Genomic DNA, 25,120 nt, shown 5'->3' on the forward strand with positions numbered 1-25,120 from the left:
ATTCAGGGGGCTGAATCATTATGCAGCCAACAAATGCCAGTTTGCTTTTGTTTACTTAACTTTTGTGCCACAATAAAAATATTTTGCACCTTCAAAGTGTTAAGTATATTGTGTAAATCAAATGGTAAACATGCCAATTAACTATTCTAATTCCAGGTTGTAACAACAAAATGTGAACAAGTCAAAGGGGAGGTGGGGTGAACACTTATGCAAGGCACTCTATTTGAAGCATTTTGAGTACCTGTTATGCTATGTTAAAAATTAAATATTTATTGCCAATGGGAAGCTTCTAGGGTAGATTATGCATTTGAATGATCTCCCTCCTTACAGAATCTCTGTCAATAGAGTTAAGCAACCCAAATTGAGGGCTTTGTGAATAAATAGTCAACACTTCTAACCTGGATGAGAATTGTAAAGATAATGTGGTCTCCCAACATTCTTTTCAGTTTTAGATAATGAATAAATAATTGCTAAAGAGCAATATGCTTCTTCTATATTTACCTATTCAAAATGAAGTGCTTTTATTGTTTTTTAGAATCAAGCAATTTTCCAAATTCATGTCAAGGTATTAGAGTTGCTACAAAGTATCAGATTTATTTCAGCCTAGTGAAAGGAGGCATGATTTAAATACAGGGGGCATCTTATTGCTAAAAAATGCTCTTCTTGGATTTTCAAGTATTTCAGAACTCTTGTATCTGGCCTTAAACCTGTTCTCATAAATCTAGAATTTCAGTAGCTATAGAATATTAAAAAGAGAAATGAAACTGTATATAAAAGCTACAATAAAAAGAAAATAGTAGGGAGGGCAGCATATAAAGGAAGACCACATACAAGCCAGTCAAGGGTATTGTGCTCCAAATATTGACAGCTGGAAATGATACCCCTTGAATATTCATATTTTTGTTTTAACTAAGTTCTTTTCATAATGTAGATGATTCTGTAAGAATGCAGCATCCTGATCTGCAGCAAAGAGGAGGAGGAAGTTCCCCACTCATATTTCTACCATCTCTTACTGTTTTAATTGTCCAACTTCTCACAATATTAGACAGAATCGTTTATGTTTTCTTAATCTCTGATTGAAGATCTATTGACTACAGAAGCATTCAACTTTAGACAGATTATCTTAGTAGCTTTTGAATTCTGTGTGATGATTACAATAGTAACATTTCCATTTTTAAACCATATGATTTAAAAGTAAGGTTTACTTTCTGGTGATGGTATTTAAACACAAGCTGTTTGTTATAGGCTACCCTCTGCATGCGCCCGAAGCCTATTTCCCATATTTCAGGAAGCACAACATAACAACAATCATAAGACTCAACAAAAAGATTTATGAGGCAAAGCGTTTCACAGATGGTGGGTTTGAGCACTACGACCTGTTCTTCATAGATGGAAGCACGCCAAGTGACAGTATATTGCGACAGTTCTTGAACATTTGTGAGGAAGCAGAAGGTGCTATAGCTGTCCATTGTAAAGGTATGTTAAAAAGCTCTAAATGGCAGTTCAGCAGTACTGTGTGATGGCATAAAGAGGAATAAATAACCAAATTTTAAAATCAAAGCTCAAAGCTTAATTGATTTTTTTTTAAAGGCTGGCTTGGGTGAAATGGTCCAAATTTCAAATGCTTCAATGCAGGCAGAAATTTTGTATTAGTTCCTGCTGAATTTTATGCAGATGCTTTTTTATTCCACTAAGTGATGCTATTACCTCTCTTTTTCATAAAGATTTCTCTTTTGCATTGTAAAAATTACCATGTAGACATAGAACAGGCTATTCTTATATGTGTGGGATAGTGGTAATAAACTTAGCCATTTCTGTATGGTGTCCCACTGTCTTGACAAAAACCATTCAGATAAAATGATTTGATGATTTGATTTTTAAAATAGGAAAGTAACGGTGTAACACTGTCCTTTCTTCTCTCCATGCCACCTCTCTCTTATCTAGTTAACTGAAAGCAGAGTGTAAAAGTCTTCCTTGGCTTTTGTTCATTTTCTTTTTTTAAATCCAGCGAGCTTCTCGTCTAGGACCCAACCAATCTAGAAATCAGCCCCTGCTACACTCTTCCTGTCCCTTTTCAAACAGAGCAGGAACAGTGAATGAATATCCATGTTCCTCTAGAACTGGAGCAGAGAGTGCAGTGACAAAACTGTTTCATTGCCATCTACAGCCGACCAGGGTTAACATTAAGAAAAGGCATTTCACCAGAGGCAGTGTCTCTAAGTACTAAGCTAATGAAAGAAGTGGGAGGGATAACAGCATTTGACACCAATCCCCATTGTGCTCTGTTAGCTGAAGACTACCTTGTTTCCATAGAAGGTTGTTTCTATGCAACATCCATGATCAAGGTTCCACTACAACCCCCAAAACACATTCTGGTTAAGAATGCATCTTCAGGGAATCATATTCTGCAAGCAGAGATAAAGAGGATTAGTTGTCTTGACAGCTTTTTCATTAACAGTACATCTCGACAAGGGCTGAAATCCTAGTAAATAATGCACTAAAATAAGGTTTAGGGAGGGTGACACGGAAATGTAGCTGAATAAATATAGGGTCAGTCACTCTATGTTGTGACATCCTCAGTTGTAAGTGCTCCGGCCCCCACCAATGGTAGCTAAATGATGTGTGATATTTTTACTCAGTGTCCTGAAATCTTCATGCCATGTAAACAATCCTACATATTAAAAAGGTGAGAAGGAGAAATTCATAGGTTGATGTCATCTAATATATAACATATAATTCCGCTTTCATGTGTGCCTTCGATTTGGCTTGTGTAACAAAGCAGTCTATCATTGTTCAGTAGAACAAGGAGTTGTACGTTCTGAATTATCCAGGGCAGGAATAGAAAGGGCGCTGGAGGTTAAGACGGGCATTAGCAAGGCTATGTGTGATATAGCAGGATGTGTGTACTGTGACGGACTCATGATGCTTAAAATAGACTTTAGTAGTATTCTTTTGTAAAACATGATACAAGGAAACAAGTTTATGGAATATAACATATTTAACAGTATTCTTCAATATACTTAGAGGTGTGTAGTTCAATACCCAAGATCTATTTTATGTCTTTTTCCCCCTTAATGTAGCTGGGCTAGGAAGAACAGGAACACTGATAGCCTGTTATATAATGAAACATTATAGATTCACACATTCAGAAGCCATTGCTTGGATACGAATGTGTCGGCCAGGTTCTATTATTGGACCCCAGCAACACTTTCTTGAAGAGTAAGTATGACATGTATGTTAATCATATAATTTACTGCTCTGAACCATGCACTTTCCCCTGTCTGTAGAGTTTAGCAAGCCTGTCACAGAATAGTTTCATCCTTCCCTGTGACTTGCTGGCTGAGCAGAGTGAGGCCTTGGGTTTAATTTCCTGTGTCAGCATTTTGTGTGCATTTGTAACATGATATTCCTTTGACTGTTAAGGCAAGAGGATGAAATTAGAGTTCTATCATGAATGTGCGCACCTTGTTTAAAAGTTGAAAACTTGGCATCTTCCCACCTGTTCTTGAATGGGTCAGAAAAAAATCTAAGTGTATACTTTAGACTGAGAGCCAGTGTGGTATAGTGGTTATAGAGTGTTGTGCTGGGACTCAGGAGATCCAGGTTCTAGCCTCCACTTGGACGTGAAGCTCACTGGGTGACTTTGGGCAGTCACTGACTCTCAGCCTAACCTACTCCTAGGGTTGTTGTGAGGATAAAATGTAAAGGAGGAGGACCATGTAAGCCTCTTTGGGTTCCTTGCAAGATGGTAAAAGGCAAGATATACATGTAGAAGAAGTAGCAGTAATGTATTATTTATAAAATAATAAATAATGCTAAAAGTAGAAAAGTTGCCCATCTAAGGCTGATTGGAAAGAACCAGATCAAGCCTGTATTGCATTAGGAGATTTGTGGTAGTGGCAGTAATGTATCTGGTAGTGATGGCAGTGTAACAGTGAACATTTTAGCTAGTCAGGGGGAATGTCAGCAAAATTCTTTCACTCCATACCACACCTCTTAAATTCTTCACGATCCCTCACGCGTACATGTCACATTCCACACAAAACTTACACACGCACAAACACACACACTTTACTAGTTGCTTTGTTCTTACTTTAATGATGCAGTTCTATGCATGTCTACTCAGAAATAAGTCCTACTGAGTTCAGTGGGCTTATTCCCAGATAAATATGTATAGGATTGAGGCCTAACTTGACTATCATGCTGTTGAAGATAATACTTTTATTGTGAAGCTGCTCACATAGCTTTTCTGCATTGTGTCAGGAAGATAGAAAACTGATGGCTTTTATATATTGGTGCTTGGATGTAAGTCTTTCTCCATTATGGGCTGGAGAATTGTGTGTATTATTGTGTGTGTAGATATTTAGCTGTGTGTATGCACAGACAGTCTTCATGTCTTACAAAACCTGTCTCATCATGTTTGAACTGCACATAGAAGCAGGGTGTGATCAGAATAGTCCAGGGGTAGGCAACCTGGTGCCCTCCAGATATTTTCGATTACAACTTCCAACATCCCCAGCCCAGTGTGGTCATGCTGGCCTGGGGATTGTAGGAGTTGTAGTCCAAACCATGTGGCAGTCTAGTTCTAAAATAGACAGCTGCAGACTAAGCTCTGCTGAGCAGTAAGTTTAAACACTTGGGCAGCTTTATGAGAGATTTACAACATCACATCTTTGTTATTCTACATTGATTGGTAGGACATAAAACAGTGACAGTTCTGAACTCAAATGTTTCCACATATTACCGTATTTCTTCGATTGTAAGATGCCATCGATTGTAAGACACACACTAATTTCAGTACCACCAACAGAAAAAAAAACCCCCAAGACACACCCGCGATTCTAAGACGCACCCCGTTTTTAGAGAAGTTTATATGGGAAAAAAGTGTGTCTTAGAATTGAAGAAATACAGTAGAATCCCCACTTCCCCATAAGCATTAATTGAAAGTTATTGTCAGTCGCATTGCATAAAACTAGTGTGGTTAGTTTCCACTCTTTAATCTGCATTAAGTGATTGACTTCCAGTATGCGCAGTGGTTGGTTTGATTTGTTGTTATTTTTATTTTATATGGCCACCCATCAAGTATCCTTCGGGTGGCTTTACAGAATAAGCCAAAATTAAAATTGCAAATACAATTATTAAAAACAACAGTAAAAATGCAATATTTAAAAAATCCTTCTAATAGAGTTGGCATAAAAAAAAATAGCAGTCAGAGTATTAAAAACCATGGTTTCCGAGCCAAAAAAGGATAACTGAAGGCTTTACATGCACTAGCAAACATACATTTTTTTCTGGGATCTACAATTTCAGGCTGGAGGCAGGAGTATATGAATGTTCTACCATCCTGTTGGAAAAACTCTCCACATAGAAAAATAGCATATGGAGGTAAAGACTTCTTTCTTCTTGATATGCTAGATTTCCATATACAGAAAGATTTGATTTTGTCTTAATGGGAGAATGTTCAATAGTGCACACACACCCGTTGCACCACAAAGTGATACACTCCATTAAAAGCTTTACCGCTTGATTTGACTGTGCATATCTTCTGGCTTTAAAGGCTATCTGTGTTACATTCCCAGTGCAGTCTCCATTAGGAATCCTTCCCCCACTAAAATGGTGAGAAGGGAAACCCCAGACTCCCTGCAGTACCGGTGTAATCCTGACCAGAAATTGGGTAACGCTGGCCACAATACCTGATGTAATGCATCTCATAGCATGAGAACCTCCTCTAGGTGCCTCCTCCATGGGAGGCTCAGAGGGTGGGTACAAGGGAGGGGGCCTTCTTGGTGGTGCCCCCCCCCCCCCAGTTATGGAATTATCTCCCCAACAAGGCCCGCCTGGCACCAACATTGTTATCTTTTTGACTCCAGGTTAATACTGCTCTCTTCTCTCAGGTTTTTGGCAGCATACAAAGAGTTTGTAATCAGGTCCTGGATTGTCTTTGGTTGATTGTTTAAAAAATGTTTTTAGATATATGTTGTCTCTGTGTGTGCACGCTCTCTGTTCTTATCCAAATGGTTTTGTACTTTGTATAATGTAGTTTTAATGTGTGTTTTTTAAAAAATTGTGACCCGCCCAGAGAGCTTTGGCTATGGGGCAGTATAGATATATAAGAAATGAAATGAAATGGGAAGGAGCTCCAGCATGGGGCATGAGAGGCCTTTTAATTCCCCCAAGTCACGGGACCTGCCGATAATTATTTCAGCTTTCTCTTAAATCAGTTTCACTTGGCTCGTGCATATCTAGGCGCTGAGTTACAAGGCATAACTTTTTGCCATCAGCACCTTCATGGCCGTTTTCCCTGAAAAAGAATCACTATATTTATAGCCCAACAATCACTAAGCAGAAGGTGCAATATGTTGTATACAGTTAATCTACAAGATACATATGACCTTAAATTATACCTTGTTACTGAAACGTATATAGCCATTTGAGATCATATTGATTTTAGCAAGACGAAATGTAGGAGTTTAAGTTCCTGGAATGAAAACAAGAGCAGCTTGGTAAATTGGCTGAGGAGGAGGTTTGAGTATTTATCGTCTTTGCTAAAGGTCACAAGTTTAAATGCCAGAGACAAGTAATAGCAGTGTTATCACAAATGGATGTTTCAACATTTGAACTGTTTTCAAATTTGGATGCTGTCATCACTTCTTAGGGTTATACAATGTAGTCCCATTAGGTAATGATAATAATAATTAAATAATTCTGGTGCATTATTGATTTTGGCTCCTTGGTTGGTTTTTCCCCTTCTCAGGAGTTACAAATCAAGTGGACATAAAAAAAAACAAAGCTTTTGCAGTAGGTTAGGTTTTTGTATTGATAGAATTCCATATTCCTTGCTATTCTGAAATGCACGTATGTCCCCAATTTTGGAATGTAAAAAGCATAATATAGTGATACCAGGTTATGTTCATAGTGCTACTCATTCAGCCTTGCCACATTTGAATCTTATATGAGATAGAAGAGTAAGACTCTGTGAAATGGACTGGAACATATGACACTTTGCAGTAGAAAAGGGTAGAATAGTGACACTTGTGCCTGTTTGGATAATTCATGTCCAAGACACTGGATTTTGGACCTTTGTAGCAGCATGGGTATTATGCCAAGTGCTCCAAAGCTCTTTGGAGCACTAAGACATAATTGGGAGGATTCTACAAAAACAGTTCCTTGCTCATACTTTCCCCATGCATGCTTTCATTCACTGTGTGCATGAAATTGGTCTGGACACTTGAAAAGAATAAAAGAAAGCCCGCACGTGCATGACATTCTGGGTTCCTGTTGAAGCTCCTCAATGAACATCATAATTGCTGGATTGAGGCTCTAATGTTGCCTGCAAGAATTGTGTGAAATGATATCCGAGCAGAAAGGCAGACACTGCAGAGGGACAAAGGCGCTTGAACTATAATGTCTCTTATTTCTTTAGACTTGTTTCTCAGTTGTGCCTACCCAAGTACTCAAAGTGATTCTATGTTGAGAATCAATAGCTCTAACAGCAGCTGCCCATTTCTGAACTTCCATACAATATATTTCCTTTTTTCTTATTTTGGTGAGAAGCACTCCACCCTTGGTGTTTTGGTGTTACGGTCTGAAGTTAAGTGAGGTGGTGTTTCCTTAATTGCGCTCTGTTGCTCTCTGAACCTGGCCACGGAAATGTGCCTGGTTTTCTACTCAAATTAACACCTAGGTTTCCAAGACACCAATGAAAGTTGCCCAATCTCTTGTGTGCGGTGTTCAAAGGAAGCCTTGTTTACTACAGAATTACTTTTTTAAAAATCCTGCCAAAAAAAGTGTAACAAAGGGATAGTGTTTTTAAATGTAGTAGAAGACCTTCTGTAAATGTTGTTACTCCAAGGTGTGTAAGTGAAAGAAGATAATGCACAACTTTCATTTTAAAGCATTTTTATTTTATCAGAGGGAGGCTCCATTGCAAGGTTCCAGGCCATTTAGCTGTATGTTCTTCTTGGTAGTTAACATCCTAACAATAAACACTAGAAAATAATTGTGAACAGTTGTTCACATGCATATTATAGTGTACAAATAAGAAAATCTCAAGAAGCAGCAAACATCCGTGACACATAACATCCTTGATATTTGTCAGGTATAGGTTTCAGCATTGCCACGAGGCCTTGCAATTTGTAGTTACATTTCATTAGAACTAGTCTGGAATGTTAGAATCTATGCAAGCTTGTCTCTGTCAGTGTTCTCAGAGAAAGAGGCTGCAAGCTTTCTCTGGGAACCCGATAGAGTTTTGGAAGAGGTGGGGGCTTTGCTGAAGGAGTCACTCAGACTGAAGCATCATCTTGGTGGGCTGAGCAGTGCTGCCCTGTTTAGACAGGGGCATGGCTGAAAGGCCGAAGCCCCTTTCTGTCAAGCGGTCTCTTTATAAGTCAGGGCAAAGGCATGGAGCCTTTGTTAGGAACATCTCGCCAGCAGGGCCTGAAACCCCTCCCTGTTTGGATCCATCACCATCTGGGACTCAGAAAGTACTCTGCATGTGGTCTCTCTCCTAATTGGACTTTGAATTACTAAGAACTTGCCATGAAAAGTACTGTGGGGCTTTTCATACACTTGAAATCTCGTTTGCTGTGGATTGTGTGTTTTTGTTGGTCAGCAGCTCAGTGTAGCTGCAGACTGGGCTGAAGTATGATTGTTGGACTTTTCCTCTGCCTAATCAGGCAGCAGGGAGATCCCAGTGCTAAAGCAGAAGCACGGAACATCCTTCCCTGTGATTTGTTTAGGCTTCGAACATGTTCCCTCATGTTACCAACGATTGATCCACGGTTGGACTAGCTCTCTTGGGTGGTTTGTTAGGCCTTTCAAGATTTCCCCCCTGAGATTGCCTGAGGGATTGTATCTGGAATTTTTCTCCTTTCTCGTACGGGTTTGAAACCCATTTTTTGAACCATGGAGATGGCAATAGGGATACCACGTTGCTATTGTAGTGATCAGCTTTTGACTGTTTTGGAATTTCTTGGAGCCTATAAGCTCTGACCACCAGCTATATGAATTTCTGAAGTGTGTAACCATTAAGCTTTTACCGTGGGATTTCCTGCCATAAAGAAGTCTCACTGATTTGGTGTCCCATTTGCCAGAACGTGCGCTTGCCCTGAGGGACCGGGAAACCCGACAATACTTGCAACAAATCTTCCTTCTCATCCTATTCTTTCTGTGTATCTGACACACATTCCCAGCAAGTTCTTTCAAGACTTAACTTGGCTTGCATCATCATCAGTGTAATCTCAGATCACTCAATTATACTGGATATCAACTTCCTCGCTCTAAGCAGGAACCCTTTTTCAGCTTTCTAATCCTGCTGTATTCACCAGTTATGTAACCTCCCTATGGGAGCTTTTCTCTGGCTGAAAGTATGTGGATGGCGTTATTTCTTTTAGCTCATTGCTGGAGTTGTTGCACTTCATCCCACTAAGCAAAATTGCAGGAAAAGATTGTTCATGGAGGAAATCAGTAAAATTTAGCAAAAATATTTTCTTTCCATTAAATGAATGGAAATGCAGTGCTCTCCTACTTTGTGCTGATTTCTATAGGGGAGGCCTATAGTAAATAGTAAGTAGGAGAAGATCCAGTTCCTTCCTGGTTTGCTGTTTTTACAAACATTAGAATATACATATTTTTACAAAGCAACCCAGTTTGCATCTTTTAATTTCTCAGTCTGGGTAAATATTTCCTAGAAAACTAGGTTTAAGAGGTTCTCTAAAAGCAGTGTGGCTGCTCTTCCATGCTTCTGAGCTGCAACCTCAGAAAAGTTTAAGAAATGGGATGGCAGGAGGGATGGGGGAAAGAAGAGAGGCAAGGAGAGGCATGTCTCTGAAGGGTTCTACAGTCTCTCTGTTGCCATCCCCATCCACTGCCAGTAAGTCAGCTAGATGGGCTTAGTGACCAGCCTGGTTTTTTTAAAGGAGGAACTGGAGGCCAAATGGCCTCTGTAATATCTCACACCCTGCTTTGGATAGATCATAGAATCATAGAATAGTAGAGCTGGAAAAGGCCTATAAGGCCATCGAGTCCAACCCCCTGCTCAATGCAGAATCTACGTCAAAGCATCCCTGACAGATGGCTGTCCAGCTGCCTCTTGAAGGCCTCTAGTGTGGGAGAGCCCACAAAGTCCCTAGGTAATTGGTTCCATTGTTGTACTGCTCTAACAGTGAAGACGTTTTTCCTGATATACATCCAGAATCTGGCTTCCTGTAACTTGAGTCTATTATTCTGTGTCCTGCACTCTGGGAGGATTGAGAAGAGATCCTGGCCCTCCTCTGTGTGACAACCTTTCAAGTATTTGAAGAGTGCTATCATGTCTCCCCTCAGTCTTTTCTTCTGAAGGCTAAACATGCCCAGTTTTTTCAGTCTCTCTTCATAGGGCTTTGTTTCCAGAGCCCTGATCATCCTCGCTGCCCTCCTCTGAACCCCCTTCCAGCTTGTTTGCATCTTTCTTGAAGTGTGGTGCCCAGAACTGGATGCAGTACTCACGATGAGGCTAAGCAGTGCTGAACAGAGGGGAACCAGTACCTTGTGCGATTTGGAAGCGATACTTCTATTAATGCAGCCTAAAATAGCATTTGCTTTTTTTGCAGCCACATCACACTGTTGGTTCATATTCAGCTTGTGATCTATAACAATTCCAAGATCCTTCTTGCTTGTATGGAGGGCTCCAATCTGACTTTTCATGCTACAGTTTGTGAAAGTAATTTTAGTTGAAAATCATATGTTTACAATGGCTTTGACATACACTTTGCTATATTAATTTTGTCTTTATCGCTGTTGAACAGAATGCAGACGACAATGTGGATCCAAGGAGACATCTACCGAGCCAAACAGAAACCAAGAGGAGTAGATGAAGATAACATGAACAAAGTTGTGTCTGGTTTGGATGACATTTCCATTAGTGGGACTTTGATGAACAAAGTAGAAAATTTGGATAGATATGGAGAGGTAAAATTTCATTGGAATTTCTCTAACATTAAAGGAGAAAATAGAAATTAAATAGTTTTTGAAATGTAATAGCATTTATTATAGCCCATTTGTGCTTTGAAAGCAGTTATATATATCTCAAATCCTTACAACAACAGTCATAAAACAGATCGGTATTATTATCCCTATATTACAGATGAGGAAGTGGGCTGAGGCTGTGGGAGCAGCTTACCTAAAACCACCTAGTGAATTCATAGAATAGCTAAGTGGCATCAATGATCAATGTATTGCTGATACTTAACCCCAAATTCCCACATGACCTCTTCCAGGGGCTGTATATAGGTATTAAATAGCGGGGTCAGGGAGGAACAAGATGGAAACCTGTAGGATCTCAGAACACATGCAGTCAATTCAATCACCTCCAAAATTACCCTCTGGAGTAGGTATCTTAGCCATCATGTTACCTCATAAAATATAGTTGGTATCATCACATCACATCCTGGCTTGTTTTCCTGCTTTGTTAACTGATGTCAAGCCACAGTGTCCTGGTTCAGATATAATGGAAAACTCCAGATTAATGCAAGCCAAGATCTTCACACTGAGGTGAGACAAGAGGGAGGAACGCTCAGTCCCGAAGCTCATTCCTTGTTTCATAAACCATAGAATGATAGTCCAAATGTACAAGGCCTATTGAAATGGACAAGAAGCAAAGTACTGATGTGATGACACGACATTCAGTCTTGGTTGTGATACTGTTGTGATGGTACTGCATTGTGCTTTTGCCCTTCGTTCATCTGGGAATCTGGTATAGGATAAGCCTGAAGTTGATTAAAGGCAGGTATACTTTTGCTTTTATTATTGGAGTAAAGAGTAGCTCTTCTAGAAACACTGGTAAATTTCAACGTGCTGGATTAAATACACACAATTTATTTATTTATTGTATTTCTATACCACCCAATAGCCGAAGCTATCCATTTACCTTTTATATATGGTGTTTTTCTCCTTCTTTATGTTACATTTTCCTTTTTTGCAAGTGCCTATGACTATAAGAAATGGAGACATGAGCCTGTGAGTCAGTTGCAAGGTTACCAGTTTATTAGTAAGTGGTATTGACCCAAATTAATATGGCACAAGAAAAAAGGATGTAGTGACTTCTAAGTGAAATGATTGGACCCCAAATATAGTTTTTAAAAAGCCATTTGGAATCCCCTTAACTTTGTTGCATTATACCTATTTTCCAGAATGACTTAGAAGACAATGTAGAAGTGGACATTAAGAATGGCATGACACAAGGAGACAAACTCCGTGCCTTAAAACTTCGGAGGCAGCCACGTTCAGCTACGACGGGAGCACTTAGGTAACCCGTTCACTTTACTCCATCTGTTCAGTGAGCCATGGTTTTGCTTGGTAGACTACTGGATAGTCTTCTACTGATATTTTAAAATATCAGTTTTTAGGTTTCTCTGGTCTGGCACCAAAACTTAATTTTGTTGTGTTGGACAATGATAACTCTAAGCTTTTCCACAATGTAGCCACCTTTATAGGGGGTATGTTTTGAGGGGGAAGGGAATTGCAGGCTTACTGGAGACCGGCATTTTCTCCCCAGCAACGGGGGTGGGGGAATAGACTACTGGAATAGACTAGGTGCTGCTGCTATTTGCCATATTGGCAAAAGCATTTTTGAAAAAAGAGAGAAGCAAGGTGAGAAGTCCCTACTGCCGGCTATTGGAAATCTGAGTCCCCAACCCCTGAAATCTGTAAGAATTGCTCCAGCCCACAGATTGTGGATTATGTCTCTCCCCTTCCTCTTACCTTCCCTCCCCACCCCCCAAATCTCCATGAATGACAACCACAAAGTTCCAGGCAGCACTTTCTGCACAATATTAAATAACCATGTGTTGCTCAACAGTGACCCCTATTGTCAGAGTTGCTGAAAGTCCAAGATGAATTACTTTTAGGCTTATAATTAATTGTTGGACATATCCCCTTCAGCTTATGTGTGGTAGGGGTTGTACTCTTCCAAAACCATTGACCTGTTTCACACAGTCAGTACAGCTCCTGTGCCAGCAGCTATTTTGAATATGCAAACTGCAGCAGGCGGTTGCCACAGCTTATAACTTGAGAACCCAGCAAAGGGTGGGCTGTTGCTATGGTTCACAAAACAGCCCATGACTCTTAACTGTGAAGAGATCAATCACTTTTTCTTTATTTTCATCTGATGTTTATTTTAATATGAAAGATACTAAAATAACCTCGTAAAGGACTGACTCTGAGATCACTGAAGGAATAGCTCCTCATATATGAACATATACTGACAGACCATTGGTCCATATTTTCTGTGCCAGTGTTATTTGATCTGGCTGCAGCTCACCAGCTTTCAGGCAGAAGTGCTTGCCATAACCTTATACCTGGTATTTTTTTTCTTCCTTGGAGATACCCAGAACTTAATTAGTCCATGAAAGGCCTGTGCTCTACTACTGAGTTGTGGCTCCTCCTCTTTGTTTTAAAACAATTAAAGGATGCCCCCACCATCTGAGGTATAGGGACTCCTTACTGGTGTCTCATGCCATGTTGAGCTACCTCCCTGGGGGAGGCTCATTGGACCAGCTCCCAGTCTTCATGAACATGTTAATCGCTTTTTTAAGAAAGTGTTTGCTGGACTGGGCGAGGGATCTGGATGACAGTCTGGTACTTGTGTGTTGGTGAACTACAATTCTGTCCATATGTGGTATTTGGTTTGGGTTTTAATTGGATTGTTATGTTGGATTTTTTAGGGGTATAACTTTGGCTGTCTAGCATGGTAGAAATCCAAATAAGTAATACATCCCGGGTTTTCTAAGCCTAATACATCTGATGTAAAATGCTCTTGATTTTCTAGATTAGAAGATATGAAAATCCACACCAGATCCGTATCCCAGCCTTTCAGGTACTTATTTCTATAGTTCATGGAGAAGCAATTTGTGCTATACTTCTCATTGACTTACCTAATCTTGTAACCTTCTGAATTTTTCATCTCTCTCAATACTGATTCTTACTGAAGTTGAATAGCTATTTGTAAGAGACACTTTCCATGTCACACGTTGTTCAGGAAACTGTTCTTGGATTTCACTCTTATTAATAGCCCTGTGTGGTGGGAAACATTTATACCTGTGTCCTATCTTTGCACTCCTTTTGTGGGTACGTTGAATGCAAGGAGCAGCTAACATACTTGTGTCCGACTCACAAGTAAATATGTATATAACCTTCCACACTCTTAAATTATCCTGAACTGGAAGTGACTTTGAAGTGCATTCTAATAGGCAAAAATTGCATTTTGGAAATCTACCGTCCCTTGTCTGCTTAACGGCTTTAGATGTAATCTTCCACACAAGCAAGTGCATACATAATTCCAAGTTGAGACCAGTGAACTTTTCATCCTGCACCTCTGCAGCGATCTAGCTGTTGAACCAGATCTTTCAAGCCTGCTTCATACACAGTGGAATTATTCTCTTTGATGGATTTCCATTGGGCCGGCTATCTCTATGAGTGGATCCCCTAGAGGTCTAAACTTCCATGGGTATATGCCACCCTGGATTGTGTGGAAACTCTCTCATCTGAATGGCATACCGTTTATTTATTGTAAATTTGTTTATTTATAACAATATTTTTACCCCACCTTTCAGTTGAACCAAATCACTAAGGTGGTTACATTTAAAATACAAATTAAAACATAAAATAAATAAAATACAAATTAAAACATGATTTAAAAATGCAACACGCACACAAAAAGTGAAAGCATAGTTGAACCTCAAACAGTAGCAATACATGTGGGGCTGCCTGGTTGATACTCAGACAGCCCCAAATGCTTTCCAGGAAAGTACCATTTTTTGACTAGCACCGACAGGAAAAGAGTGAGTCAAATATCCTCAGGGAAAGAGTTTATAGGTAAGAATTGGCACTCATGAGTTGAGCGCAGAAGCCAGTAAAGTTGTAAAACATGGTGTTACATGTTCGGAGTGGCCCATCCTGGCATCCTCATTCAGCCCAAATAACCTAGCAGCCTCTGTAATTTTCAAGCCATCTTTAAAGACTGCCTCAGGCTGAGCATATTATGGTAGTCTAATCTTTATTTATGTTATTCAGATATAAATCACTCTAGTTAGGACATCCTTCTTTAGGAAATGTCACTGCTTGCCTATCAGACTAAGCTGGGAAAATGCACATTTGGCTACAGAGGAACATTAAAAAAAAGTTCAGGCTCCAAGAGTACATCCAAACTGGTTCCAAGTCTTAAGGGTACAGTAAGGCTGTTCATATCCCAGTCCACAGGACTTCCATCTTGACAGGACGAAGTTTCAGTTTTTTTGCCCTCATTTAGTGCATCACTGACCTGAGACACTATTTCAGCATTTCCACTGACTCCTGAAGATTTGATTTGAGGGGATGGGGGGCAGGAGAGAAGAGAGCTTCATGTCAGCAGCATACTGGTATCCCAAATCCCGGGATGACCTCCTCTCGTAGTTTCTTGTAGATATTAAATAGCATGGGAAGTTTAGAGGCACCCCTGTGGTACATTGCAAGTCAGAGGCCACAGGGAAGTGTAGCAGTCTACTCAGAAGGCAGGACCGGAAGCATTACAAAATAGTACCATCACCGCTCAGCAAGTCAGTCCAGAAGGATATCCTGGTTGACTGTATCAAAAGCCACTGAGAGATAGATGATCTGGAAGTCCATCCATGCATCCTTGGGTCAAAGTATTTCTTTTTCAAAGGGCAGTTAAAAGTTTATCTATTAACAATGACTTTGGTGGGTGGTGGTTTGTGTGTGTGTGTGTTTTTAAAAAACGAGAATGTAAAATTAGAGAAACTATCGAAATGTGTGGAAATCCACATCTGTCCAAATAAGCAGTCTGTATTTCAAAGAGGGGAGGATGTTTGTTTTATAGTTGTGAAGAAACTCCCATGCTGCTAAACTTTCTAATCCTCAAGGCCCACATGTGGTCTTCTGCACAGACAAAAGGGTTTTAAATTCTCTCCTTTCCCCTGAAAAGTTGTCCCCTCCGGAGCAACATTCTATGATGCACAAAGAGCTGCTGCCATAACAGAAAATGGGCATGTTCTCTTTCCGGCCTCCCCAAGTTCTTTTTGTGTGCAAACCGCTCTAGATCCTTGTCCTAGAAGGCACCGTTTACCATGCGGCATGGCTGAGCAAATCTTAATATTCAATATCCTCTGTGCAGAAGAAGCAATTAATGAGTTGTACCCGGAGGGCTTCAGAGAAGATCCTCTGAATGCAGTTTTATTTTTAAAAAAATCAAAGCAAATAATAGTTATGACAAGTTTGAAACACTAAGATTGGTGGTGGTGTTTTTTAAGCGAATCCTACTAATAGCTAACCTAAGTATTAAGCTTCCATTTCTGAAAAGGGTGGTTTAAGATGTTTAGAAATATTGCTCATTATCTGAACGATTAAAATATATCAACAGTGTGATCTTGCTATTATTATTTTTAATTTTTGTACCTGTTTTAGACTGAATACTGCAGCTATCTCTCAAGGGTCTATATCTCCTTCGAAGTCCTCCAAAGTGATGGTTGCTATGTCACCTGCGGTAAAAAGAATACAGAGACATTCGAGCCCAGTTGTAAAAAGGTATGCCTTATTGTACTGTGTGTGTGTGTTTTCTTGTTTGGAGAGAGAGAGAGAGAAGAGAAGGATGATATATAATACATTTGTAAGTTTGAGGAACAAACAGTTGGTTCTAATTGTGTTTATACCACTGCGTCTTGGTTTTTGTTACTTGGTTAAGGGTACTAACAGTCTTAAAACATTCTGACCTTGTCTTATATTTGGCATGTCTCCAGCTGAACTCCATTGAACCCCAGATTATGGTAAATTAGAATGATAATCTAAAGAAGTGGCCAGTAGGACTAACGAAACTATGGCTGTGAAACTATGGTTGTTTCCTACAGAGTTCCCCCACATGCACACACACAAGTTTCTTCCAGCTGCTTATTCAAGCCAAGAAACAGATATTTTTAAATGAGCCAGTTAGTAGCTGCTGCCAAGGTAAACTCTGCAGAATATCCCAAACATCCGTGGTCACTTCTTGCGCATATTCTTGGTAATCATGTATTTTTTCTGGACATTACAACTGCGTCATTATTGCATCGTTCCTTACGTTAAAGCTTTTGCGGCGGTTGCTCCGTAGTTTACATTAGTTCAGAGAAAGAAACCGTATACTGTCATCATTTAATTTTGTGACACTGGTTTGTCACCCTTCCCCTAGTGTCTTTTAAAATGTGTCTTGCATTAATCATCACATATATGTACATTTTGTGTGTATTTTTACCCCACATGTGTTTTCCATTCAGCATTTCCATAAACTCCAGGCTAGCCAGTTCTCTAGGGAACCTGTATGCTGCTTCAGATGATGCTGAGAGCAAACTGACATCATCGTCCTCTAGGACAGGTTATTCTGTAAACCAAATCTCCAGTCATTTGAATGGCAGTGCACAGCTGCCTGCCAGAAATTACCATGAGCTGAACAACAACCTGTACAACAGGAGCGGAAGTAGTGCTACCAACCTCAACAGCTTTGCCAATTCTCCCAGCATCCTGACAGACGAGTACAGCACCTACAGATCCTTTACGGGGCTCGCTGCTTCTCCAGCAAGATATCTGAGTCGTTCAATTCCTGTAAGTTCACAGCCACAGCAGCCCTGCCAGGGAACTGACAGCCCTTCCCTTCAACCAGAGCTTTCTCAAAAGAGTTTCTAACCATTCTAGATCTTCTTTTCCTCCCTTCGCACACGCTCCTTATATGCAAATAGCATCTTTGCGCTTTTTGCTGATTTCTTCTTAGCAAAAGCAATCAACTACTTTTTCACTTCTGCTTCTTTGATGTTCGCTCAAAAAAGGTGTAATGGAAACAGATCATTCTTTAACTCTCTAACATCTTTCATAAATACAGCTTTCTTTATTAGTCTGTCCATTTCAAGTCATTCATAATAAAATGCTGAAAACATGAAACTTCCATGGTAATGTAAGATCGCTATGATTTGTTAGATGTATTCAAAGATAGCGTACACAAATTCAAATAGGATTTAGTCTTAGCACCATGAAAGGGATTGGTGAAATTTGTAAAATGATGCAACTTAAAGCTCAAATTTGAGTTAAATCTATGCTTGTCCTTAATCTACTCTAAAACTAGGCTTTTGTTCTTGCTTATGGTGTCTTTTCCGGTATGTCTATAAAATGTGCAAATAACAAATTAAGTTCATATTATTGATGAATAGAATTATACATACTTTCAGTATATATTTTTAAATTCCAGATGTCAGAAGTCAGTATATTTTTATGTTAGTTTTCATAAACTTCCAAAAATTTATATCATAGATACTTTTAAAAGAATTATTTAAAACATCTAGAATGTTGATTTAATGATCCAATCCTGCGGGAATTGTTGCCTCAGCACTGCAGTGCTTAGATTTAGGCAACAGGGTCAGAAAACCAAACTTTATTGCCACTGTTAGATGATTGCAGTATCTCATGCCTGCATCTCTCAACTGCTTTGGCTGATGAATTTTATCTGTCATATAGGCATTTTGGGTTTAGTGTGGAAGCACTAAAAATATACCGAGTGCTTTCCAGAGTGGAAAACTGTTTTTTTTTTTTTTGCTAAATTTGTTTTGTAAATTTGTGTACGTTCTGCTGAGCCCATTCGGCAAACATCATGCTTCACTTTATATAGAAAATGTTTAAAAATCTTCCCCCTTCTGAAATAATGTATAGTTTCTGAAAGCAAACTGATTCTAGGAATTTCTTTAAAAATGAGTTTACTGCTGTAGGTGTTTTAAAGAGGCACATTTGCTTTTAGACTTGAAAAATTGTTTTTGCGATAAGCTTCTTGTGCAAAATACCATAAAATGGCAGCAATTTTTAGAAAGTGTAGGTGGTGGCATATGTCTGAAACACCATTTCAATGCATTTCTATGGCATGCCGCCTTAAGTTGCCGATATCAGAAATGGCATGTTGAGTTATTATATGGTAGATATCGTATCATAGTGTGATTCTCATAAACAAAGAGTTTTAAGCATGGTCTCATGTTAGCTGTCATGTTTTTAGAAAACTAGACACATATGCCTAGCCAGGACCGGTGCCAGACTTACATGGGCTATTAGCATAGTGCTGTTGATGGGCCTGTATCTGCTACTCAAACGTAAGGTTAAGAAAAAGTATTATGTTGAAATGAGGCAGCACAGCCCCTGTAGGCTTATCAAGTTGGCTGCTGTGGCACTTCCATTTCCCAGCAGGGCTGGCTGGACAAAGAGGAGAAGCAGGAGTGCAATAGGAGAAAGAGGACCAGCTACTGTAGCAGTCAGGTCCTGGCAGGAGCTGGGGCTGGGCTGGGCCACTTTGAGCCATAGGCCCTTGGAAGCTACCTGCCATACTAACCCCTGATGCCAGACCTGTGCCTAGCCTGGAATTATAGAAACCCAGTTTCATGTGAATGTCTTCACACATAATATTAACCCATGGTTTATTTAACCCACAGTTAAACCCTTCCCTAGCCAGGATTTGTCTGACAGACAATTGAACAAAACATGTTTGGTTTTCTCAATCCCTGAGTTGCTTGTGTCCCTCCTCCTTTCCTCCCTTATCCTAAAGGTCTTTGCTGAACTGTAGTACAACCCATGGATCTGGGTTTGCATATAATGACAACAAATGGTTTAGCAACCCAGAATTCATAACCCAATGACAAACCATGGATTTCTGGGTTGTTCATAGTTAAAAAACCCATGTTTTCTAAGTGCAGTGGACATGAAGCATCACAACAACTCAGAATTCAAAACCCCATGGGTTAATACATCATGGGTTAGTGTTATATGCGTACCAGGTCTCTGACTATGTAGGCGAGAAGGAAGGCAAGATGGGCATTTTGTTTTCCAAAATGGAAAGAAAAAAACTGTACCCACCCACATCTCTGGCAATTACTGATGCAACAAAATAGATGTTTGGCTTTCAAAGTGTTCCTTGCTTGTGCTGTATGAAAATGAAAGTGTAGCAATGTCTGGCAAATCTCCAGATAAAGTAGAAGTGGAACTTGGAAACAATGAAGTCATATAACTGCAAAACGTAGATAACACGTAAGGACTGGTTCACACATGCAACCTGCATATTTTCTTCACGGGTACATAGTCATGTGAAGAACAGTTAGAATGGACTGGGCAGCATGCAGACTGCTAAGAGCCATTTCCCCAATTATTGAGGCATTTTTTTTCCACAGTTGCCATGATTACTACTGGACAGTGTGGTAAGGTAGACACAAGTGATTTGCTACACAGCTGTACTTACATACTTGTACAAACAGTGAAAATATGCAGGACTTGCATATGTAAACCACCCAGGTAAACCGCATTTATTCTTTTTTGTAAAATTTTAAAAATTCAGTCTAGAGGTTTCATTCAAACTAATGGCTGTTACTATTCTACTTCATTTTGAAAAGGCAACACTGATACTCAAATGCACCTGTGGACGAACTAGTAAACAGCAGGATGCAACTATTTTTAACCTAACGTTTTTCAGTTTATGAGTCTTTACAGCATTATGCTTTGGACCTTTGTAAACCTGGTTAGACTTGCACACAACTTTCTCCATGTCTGCTATATTAGTAAGGCCCTCCTGCAATTGAATGAGGGCAATTGATCAGTGTTATCTATCGTAGCTGGCATGTGGACAGAAGGGTTTCTTCTAAATTCTTTACCTGGAGTAAGTCCCAATGACTTCATTGGAATTTACTGCCAGGTAAGTTGCTTTAGGTTTGAGACTTTGACAACAAGCAGTATTGAAAATAAGATCTTAAATTAGATTTTATTGTCACCGTAACTGGTTGCAAGCACTAGCAAAACTTCAAATGCTGTAATTTGATATCAGTTTTTTCTGATCAAAGAAAGAATTTTAAGTTTAAAGGGACTCTGTTTCCTCAAATATTAGCAAGGGGTTTCATGGCATGCATTTAACTCTACTAAATTTCTCCCTGTCCTTCTTTGCTACTTAAAGTAACTGTACATACTCATTTGTACTTGTTTCTACTCTTCCCCTCTCCAATGTATATCTAAAATGTTTCAGTGTGTTCTAAAATGTACTGCTATTTGATTCGTTTTATGGGAATTAGCCCTACTTCACTCACTTTCTGAATGGAATAAAAAACTGAAGAATGCTTTTCATTGTTGAAGCTAAAATGAGTGCAATTAACCTACAATAAGTGCAATTTCATCTTGCCATTTTCTTTACTGAGGTAAATTATAGAGGTGATTATGACGGTATCCTTTGTTTTAAAGCACTTAATGTAAAAGATAGCTAGAATTCTTAATTAGTATGACAGTCAAAATGTGAAGAATTATAGAACAGTCAGACTCCATCTCTTTGAACAATTGTCAGCTACCACCCCCACCTCAGTTTGCAGTTTGGCTACCCTAATCATCTGTTGCTGACATTTTACCATGTATCTTTAATTTCCATAACACAGAAGAGTTTACTCGAGTAATTCCCAAACTTTTTGCCGGGCACACTGGTGAACTATGAGAGAACCATTAAAATGCAATAAAGGAGGGGGGACTAATAAAAAGCTCCTATGATACTCAAGTACCCTTCCTAGTAAGCTTTTCCTGTCCATTTCTGCCATATCCACACTAGATTTGACTGGAACATCCAATCACGCCTGATACCAAACCACAGGGGAATTACCAGTCCTCAGAGAATGCCCATTGTGTGTCTGCACAAGTCACTAACTCTGGGCTTGCCTCCTGATTGTAAGGTGGAAGGAACAGGTCACTGACGTGCAGAAATACAGGGTGTACTCTTCTGAGTATAGGAGGGAGCGATCCTATGCCCCTGATCTCGTAGCCAGGAAATGGTGCTCCCTTCCCCTCCCCCTTGTATCCAGCATGGAGAGAACCACACTGGCTACCTTCCCACAGAGTGCAGAGATGGAGAAAGAGGGCATTCCTGGGGGCAGGGAGGGAAGGAATCTGGGGTGGCTGTTTTATTCCTTTTCCTATCACTGCCCCAGCTTCCTTCTCAACCCCTCCCCGAAACCTCCCCTAGACAGGTGAAATCACCCATCTAGGTAAAATGTAGAGAGTGGGGAGCGAGGCACCTGCGTAGGAGACTTGTAAATCTCCTAGTTCTGGGGTCTCCTAGTTCTGGGGTTGCGCTCTGGGATTGCACCCTAAACTTGAAAGTAAAAAGCATAGTGTGCCTCCAATTTTAATTTGGAGGCTGGAATTGGGCCTCTGTTATTTAGACGTTTGGGAAGCACTGGTTTCCTGCTTCTCATAGTGTAAGCATATTGCATTTGTTGTCTGGCTGTGCTGTATCTTGGATTTTTTTTTAGCATGTTTTTATAATAACAAACTCTTCTATTTGAAAGGACACTATTCATGTTGCTTGAAGTATAATTTGTCTCTAACTGAATTTTAATACTAGTTTTTGTTTCTCACCTGCACAGTCCCTTCAGTCTGAATATGTTCAGTACTAAAGCCCTGTTGCTTCGGTGAAAACTGGACAGCTCCTAAAAATCAATGTTCTTCAAGGAGGAGCTCTGTTGAGGGAAACAACTCGCAGGAAGACACCTCTTCATACATGATTAGAACTTAAGACATCCAAGTCTCTGAACTAACCAGGGACGTCACTTAGTTGCTACTACAAATGCACTGAAGTTAAACTTCTGACTATTACACTTTTAATACTGGGGACATTTCTAATGATTTTAGCAATACATTTGTAATTATGGTTCTGGATATAGTGTTACAATGTATATGTATGGAGTAAAATATTTTGCATGTGTATATATCTATATAAAGATATAATTATGTAAAAAGTAGGCTATATTTTGATTTAGGCTTTACTTTTTTATCAGAAATGTGTATTTTTTCAATATATATTTTGTTTTAGAGTTCAAATATTAACCAGGATCCAGAGAATGTGGTGCAGAACACTTCTGCGCACACATGGGGTGGGGTGGGGGGCCGAGGGGCTTGCTGATAGGTGGCATCCCTTCATGCCACATGAGCTGTCACTCCAAAGGGCCCCTCAACTTTTGTGGAGTGCACAAAGCTGCTGCTAGAAATGGAGAGCCGAAAACTCTATGTGCACATTTGGAAGTGACCTTGCACATCTCTCTTGATCCTGGCCATTAAGAAAATAGGGCTGCTTGTTGGTTTTATTTTATGCATCCATCATCGTGGATTCAGTTTAAATAATGTTACTAGTGGAAAACTAGCTAATATCAGTGTTTTTAGCTTTGAAATGCTGGTGTTCAAAATGGACGTTTTTAAAAGGATATAGAATGCCTAAGAAGTAGGCCTACGTTAACGTCTTGAATCAGTGTCTTTTCCAGTTTAAATAATAAGTCTGTTATCTGTTAACATTTTCAGCCCAATCGTTTGTTTTACAAAGACATTCTATTTTTAGAGCCTGTATTTTTCTTTCTGCATAACTAGTTTTTAAAACCTGTACTTCTATCAGAATGTGAAGCCAGGATGCTATGTATAATAGGAAAAGTGTTATGCATAGCAAGGAAAACCTAATATACTCACTGAAATTGTAAGAATTACATGTCTTTTGAGCTTGATTTGATGGCACTTTCATTGCCAGGTTGCAGTGTACAAAATTAGGCACAAAGGCAGAAAGTATGGATGTACAAGAACTTCATTCCTGTTCATAAATCATGCAAACATGCCCTGAATAAGAGCAGGAACACAATTCTTAGGAATTTTTTGCAGTTTCCCAAAGTTCAGAAAATGCAAGTGCATGTATGTTCATTTTCAGAAGTGCGCCCAGTCTGCATTTTCACACTTTAACCTATGGAGTGGATGAAATACCCATTTTTGGTATTTTTATTTATTTTTTGAATTGGGAAAAATTGTGTGCTTTCTAAAATGTACACTTTTTCCAATAAAAAATATATATAAATTTCCCCCCCATCAGAAAACAAACAAGGTGAAATGAGCTTTGTGGAAGGATTCAGAGAACCTCAGTGGACTTGAACACTGCATGGTTGCCTATCCCTAGCAGGAAGTTGCACATTTTCATTACAGAGTGTATTGAATCCATCCCTCTATTGCTATATTTCTTAGGGAGCAATCCTATTCCCCCATTCGTCAGAGTCTGGGGTGGGGTGGGTGGTAAGATACTTCGGATTCCTGGATCCAAAGTACAGGGACATTGATCTGGCCTCAGACCTAGGAATCTGCGCTCCTCCACCCCACCCGCCTTTTGGCAAGACATGCAGCCCCTTCACTTATCTGTTTGCAGCTAAGAAGTCCCTAACTTATTTACTATTTTGTCTGAACTTTAGTTACAAGTTTCAAAATAAGCCACGATATTACAACATGGTTTGAAGTTTATTTAATATTCTGGTTTGTTCCAAAGCCTTGTAATCATAATTACCAGATTTGGACTGAATGGGACATTGTGATTAATTAGAGACTTCCTAGATTGCTCATACCACAAAGGGAAGAGCAAAAGACAAAAGGCGTGCTCATATATGATCATTCAAAGCAGGCCATTGTTAGTTTAACACGGACTGCTCTGATTTTTTAAATTTGTTTCATATCAAGCAAAGGTAACTAATGTTGACTGAAGTTGGGTTTTTTTAAAATATATATTTTGAGGGAAATGGCCCTAATTATGATGGCAAAATTCTTCTTGATTGCAGCTGTTTTAATCACTGAATAATGTATTAATTTTGATCATATGTAGCTACATTATACTGTATATGAGTGAGTGATAAGCAAATTCTAAGGTAATTCTACCTCTATATAGTTTGACATGTATTTTGTTAATTACTAGAAAGATGTACTATTTTTTGAAATGTTGAAATATAAATGCTAACGAACAATAAAAGTCAAAATTGTGCACTTCATTTCTTTGTTTTAATCAGATTTTATGAAATATAGTACTTCTGTTTTAGAGAATATTTCACTGACCCTTCGGAGCCTATAGCCTTTTTCCTTCAAATGTTAACCCTGCTTCTCATTGGCTGTCACTATAGCTTCATTCATTCTTGTATCCAATCTCAACCCCCTCACCCACAAACACACATTTTTTTTCCTAGTCTTGCATCCTCTCCTGTTCTGGCTGGCAGCCTTGCCTTAGGCAGGTTTGTCAACAGCTTCTCTGGGTCTTCATATTCCGAGAAGACAGCTGAGG

General features: G+C 39.4%; 1 protein-coding gene across 2 annotated transcripts in view; it reads left to right on the top strand.

The window, feature by feature from the left end:
• Positions 1–24,833, top strand: part of CDC14A (cell division cycle 14A) — an 85,339-nt gene extending 60,506 nt beyond the window's left edge. For both annotated transcript variants that reach the window (XM_063135693.1, XM_063135701.1), the window contains 8 exons: positions 1,246–1,476; positions 3,081–3,219; positions 10,785–10,947; positions 12,168–12,283; positions 13,805–13,852; positions 16,435–16,554; positions 17,277–17,601; positions 22,416–24,833. In XM_063135693.1, coding sequence (XP_062991763.1) covers positions 1,246–1,476; positions 3,081–3,219; positions 10,785–10,947; positions 12,168–12,283; positions 13,805–13,852; positions 16,435–16,554; positions 17,277–17,601; positions 22,416–22,445 — 1,172 coding nt within the window. In that variant the 3' untranslated portion in view covers positions 22,446–24,833. The remainder of the gene's footprint in view (positions 1–1,245; positions 1,477–3,080; positions 3,220–10,784; positions 10,948–12,167; positions 12,284–13,804; positions 13,853–16,434; positions 16,555–17,276; positions 17,602–22,415) is intronic.
• The last annotated feature ends 287 nt before the right edge of the window (positions 24,834–25,120 follow it).

Source organism: Elgaria multicarinata, chromosome 1 (genome assembly GCF_023053635.1).
Source record: "Elgaria multicarinata webbii isolate HBS135686 ecotype San Diego chromosome 1, rElgMul1.1.pri, whole genome shotgun sequence".
In the NCBI taxonomy this organism is placed as follows: domain Eukaryota; kingdom Metazoa; phylum Chordata; class Lepidosauria; order Squamata; family Anguidae; genus Elgaria; species Elgaria multicarinata.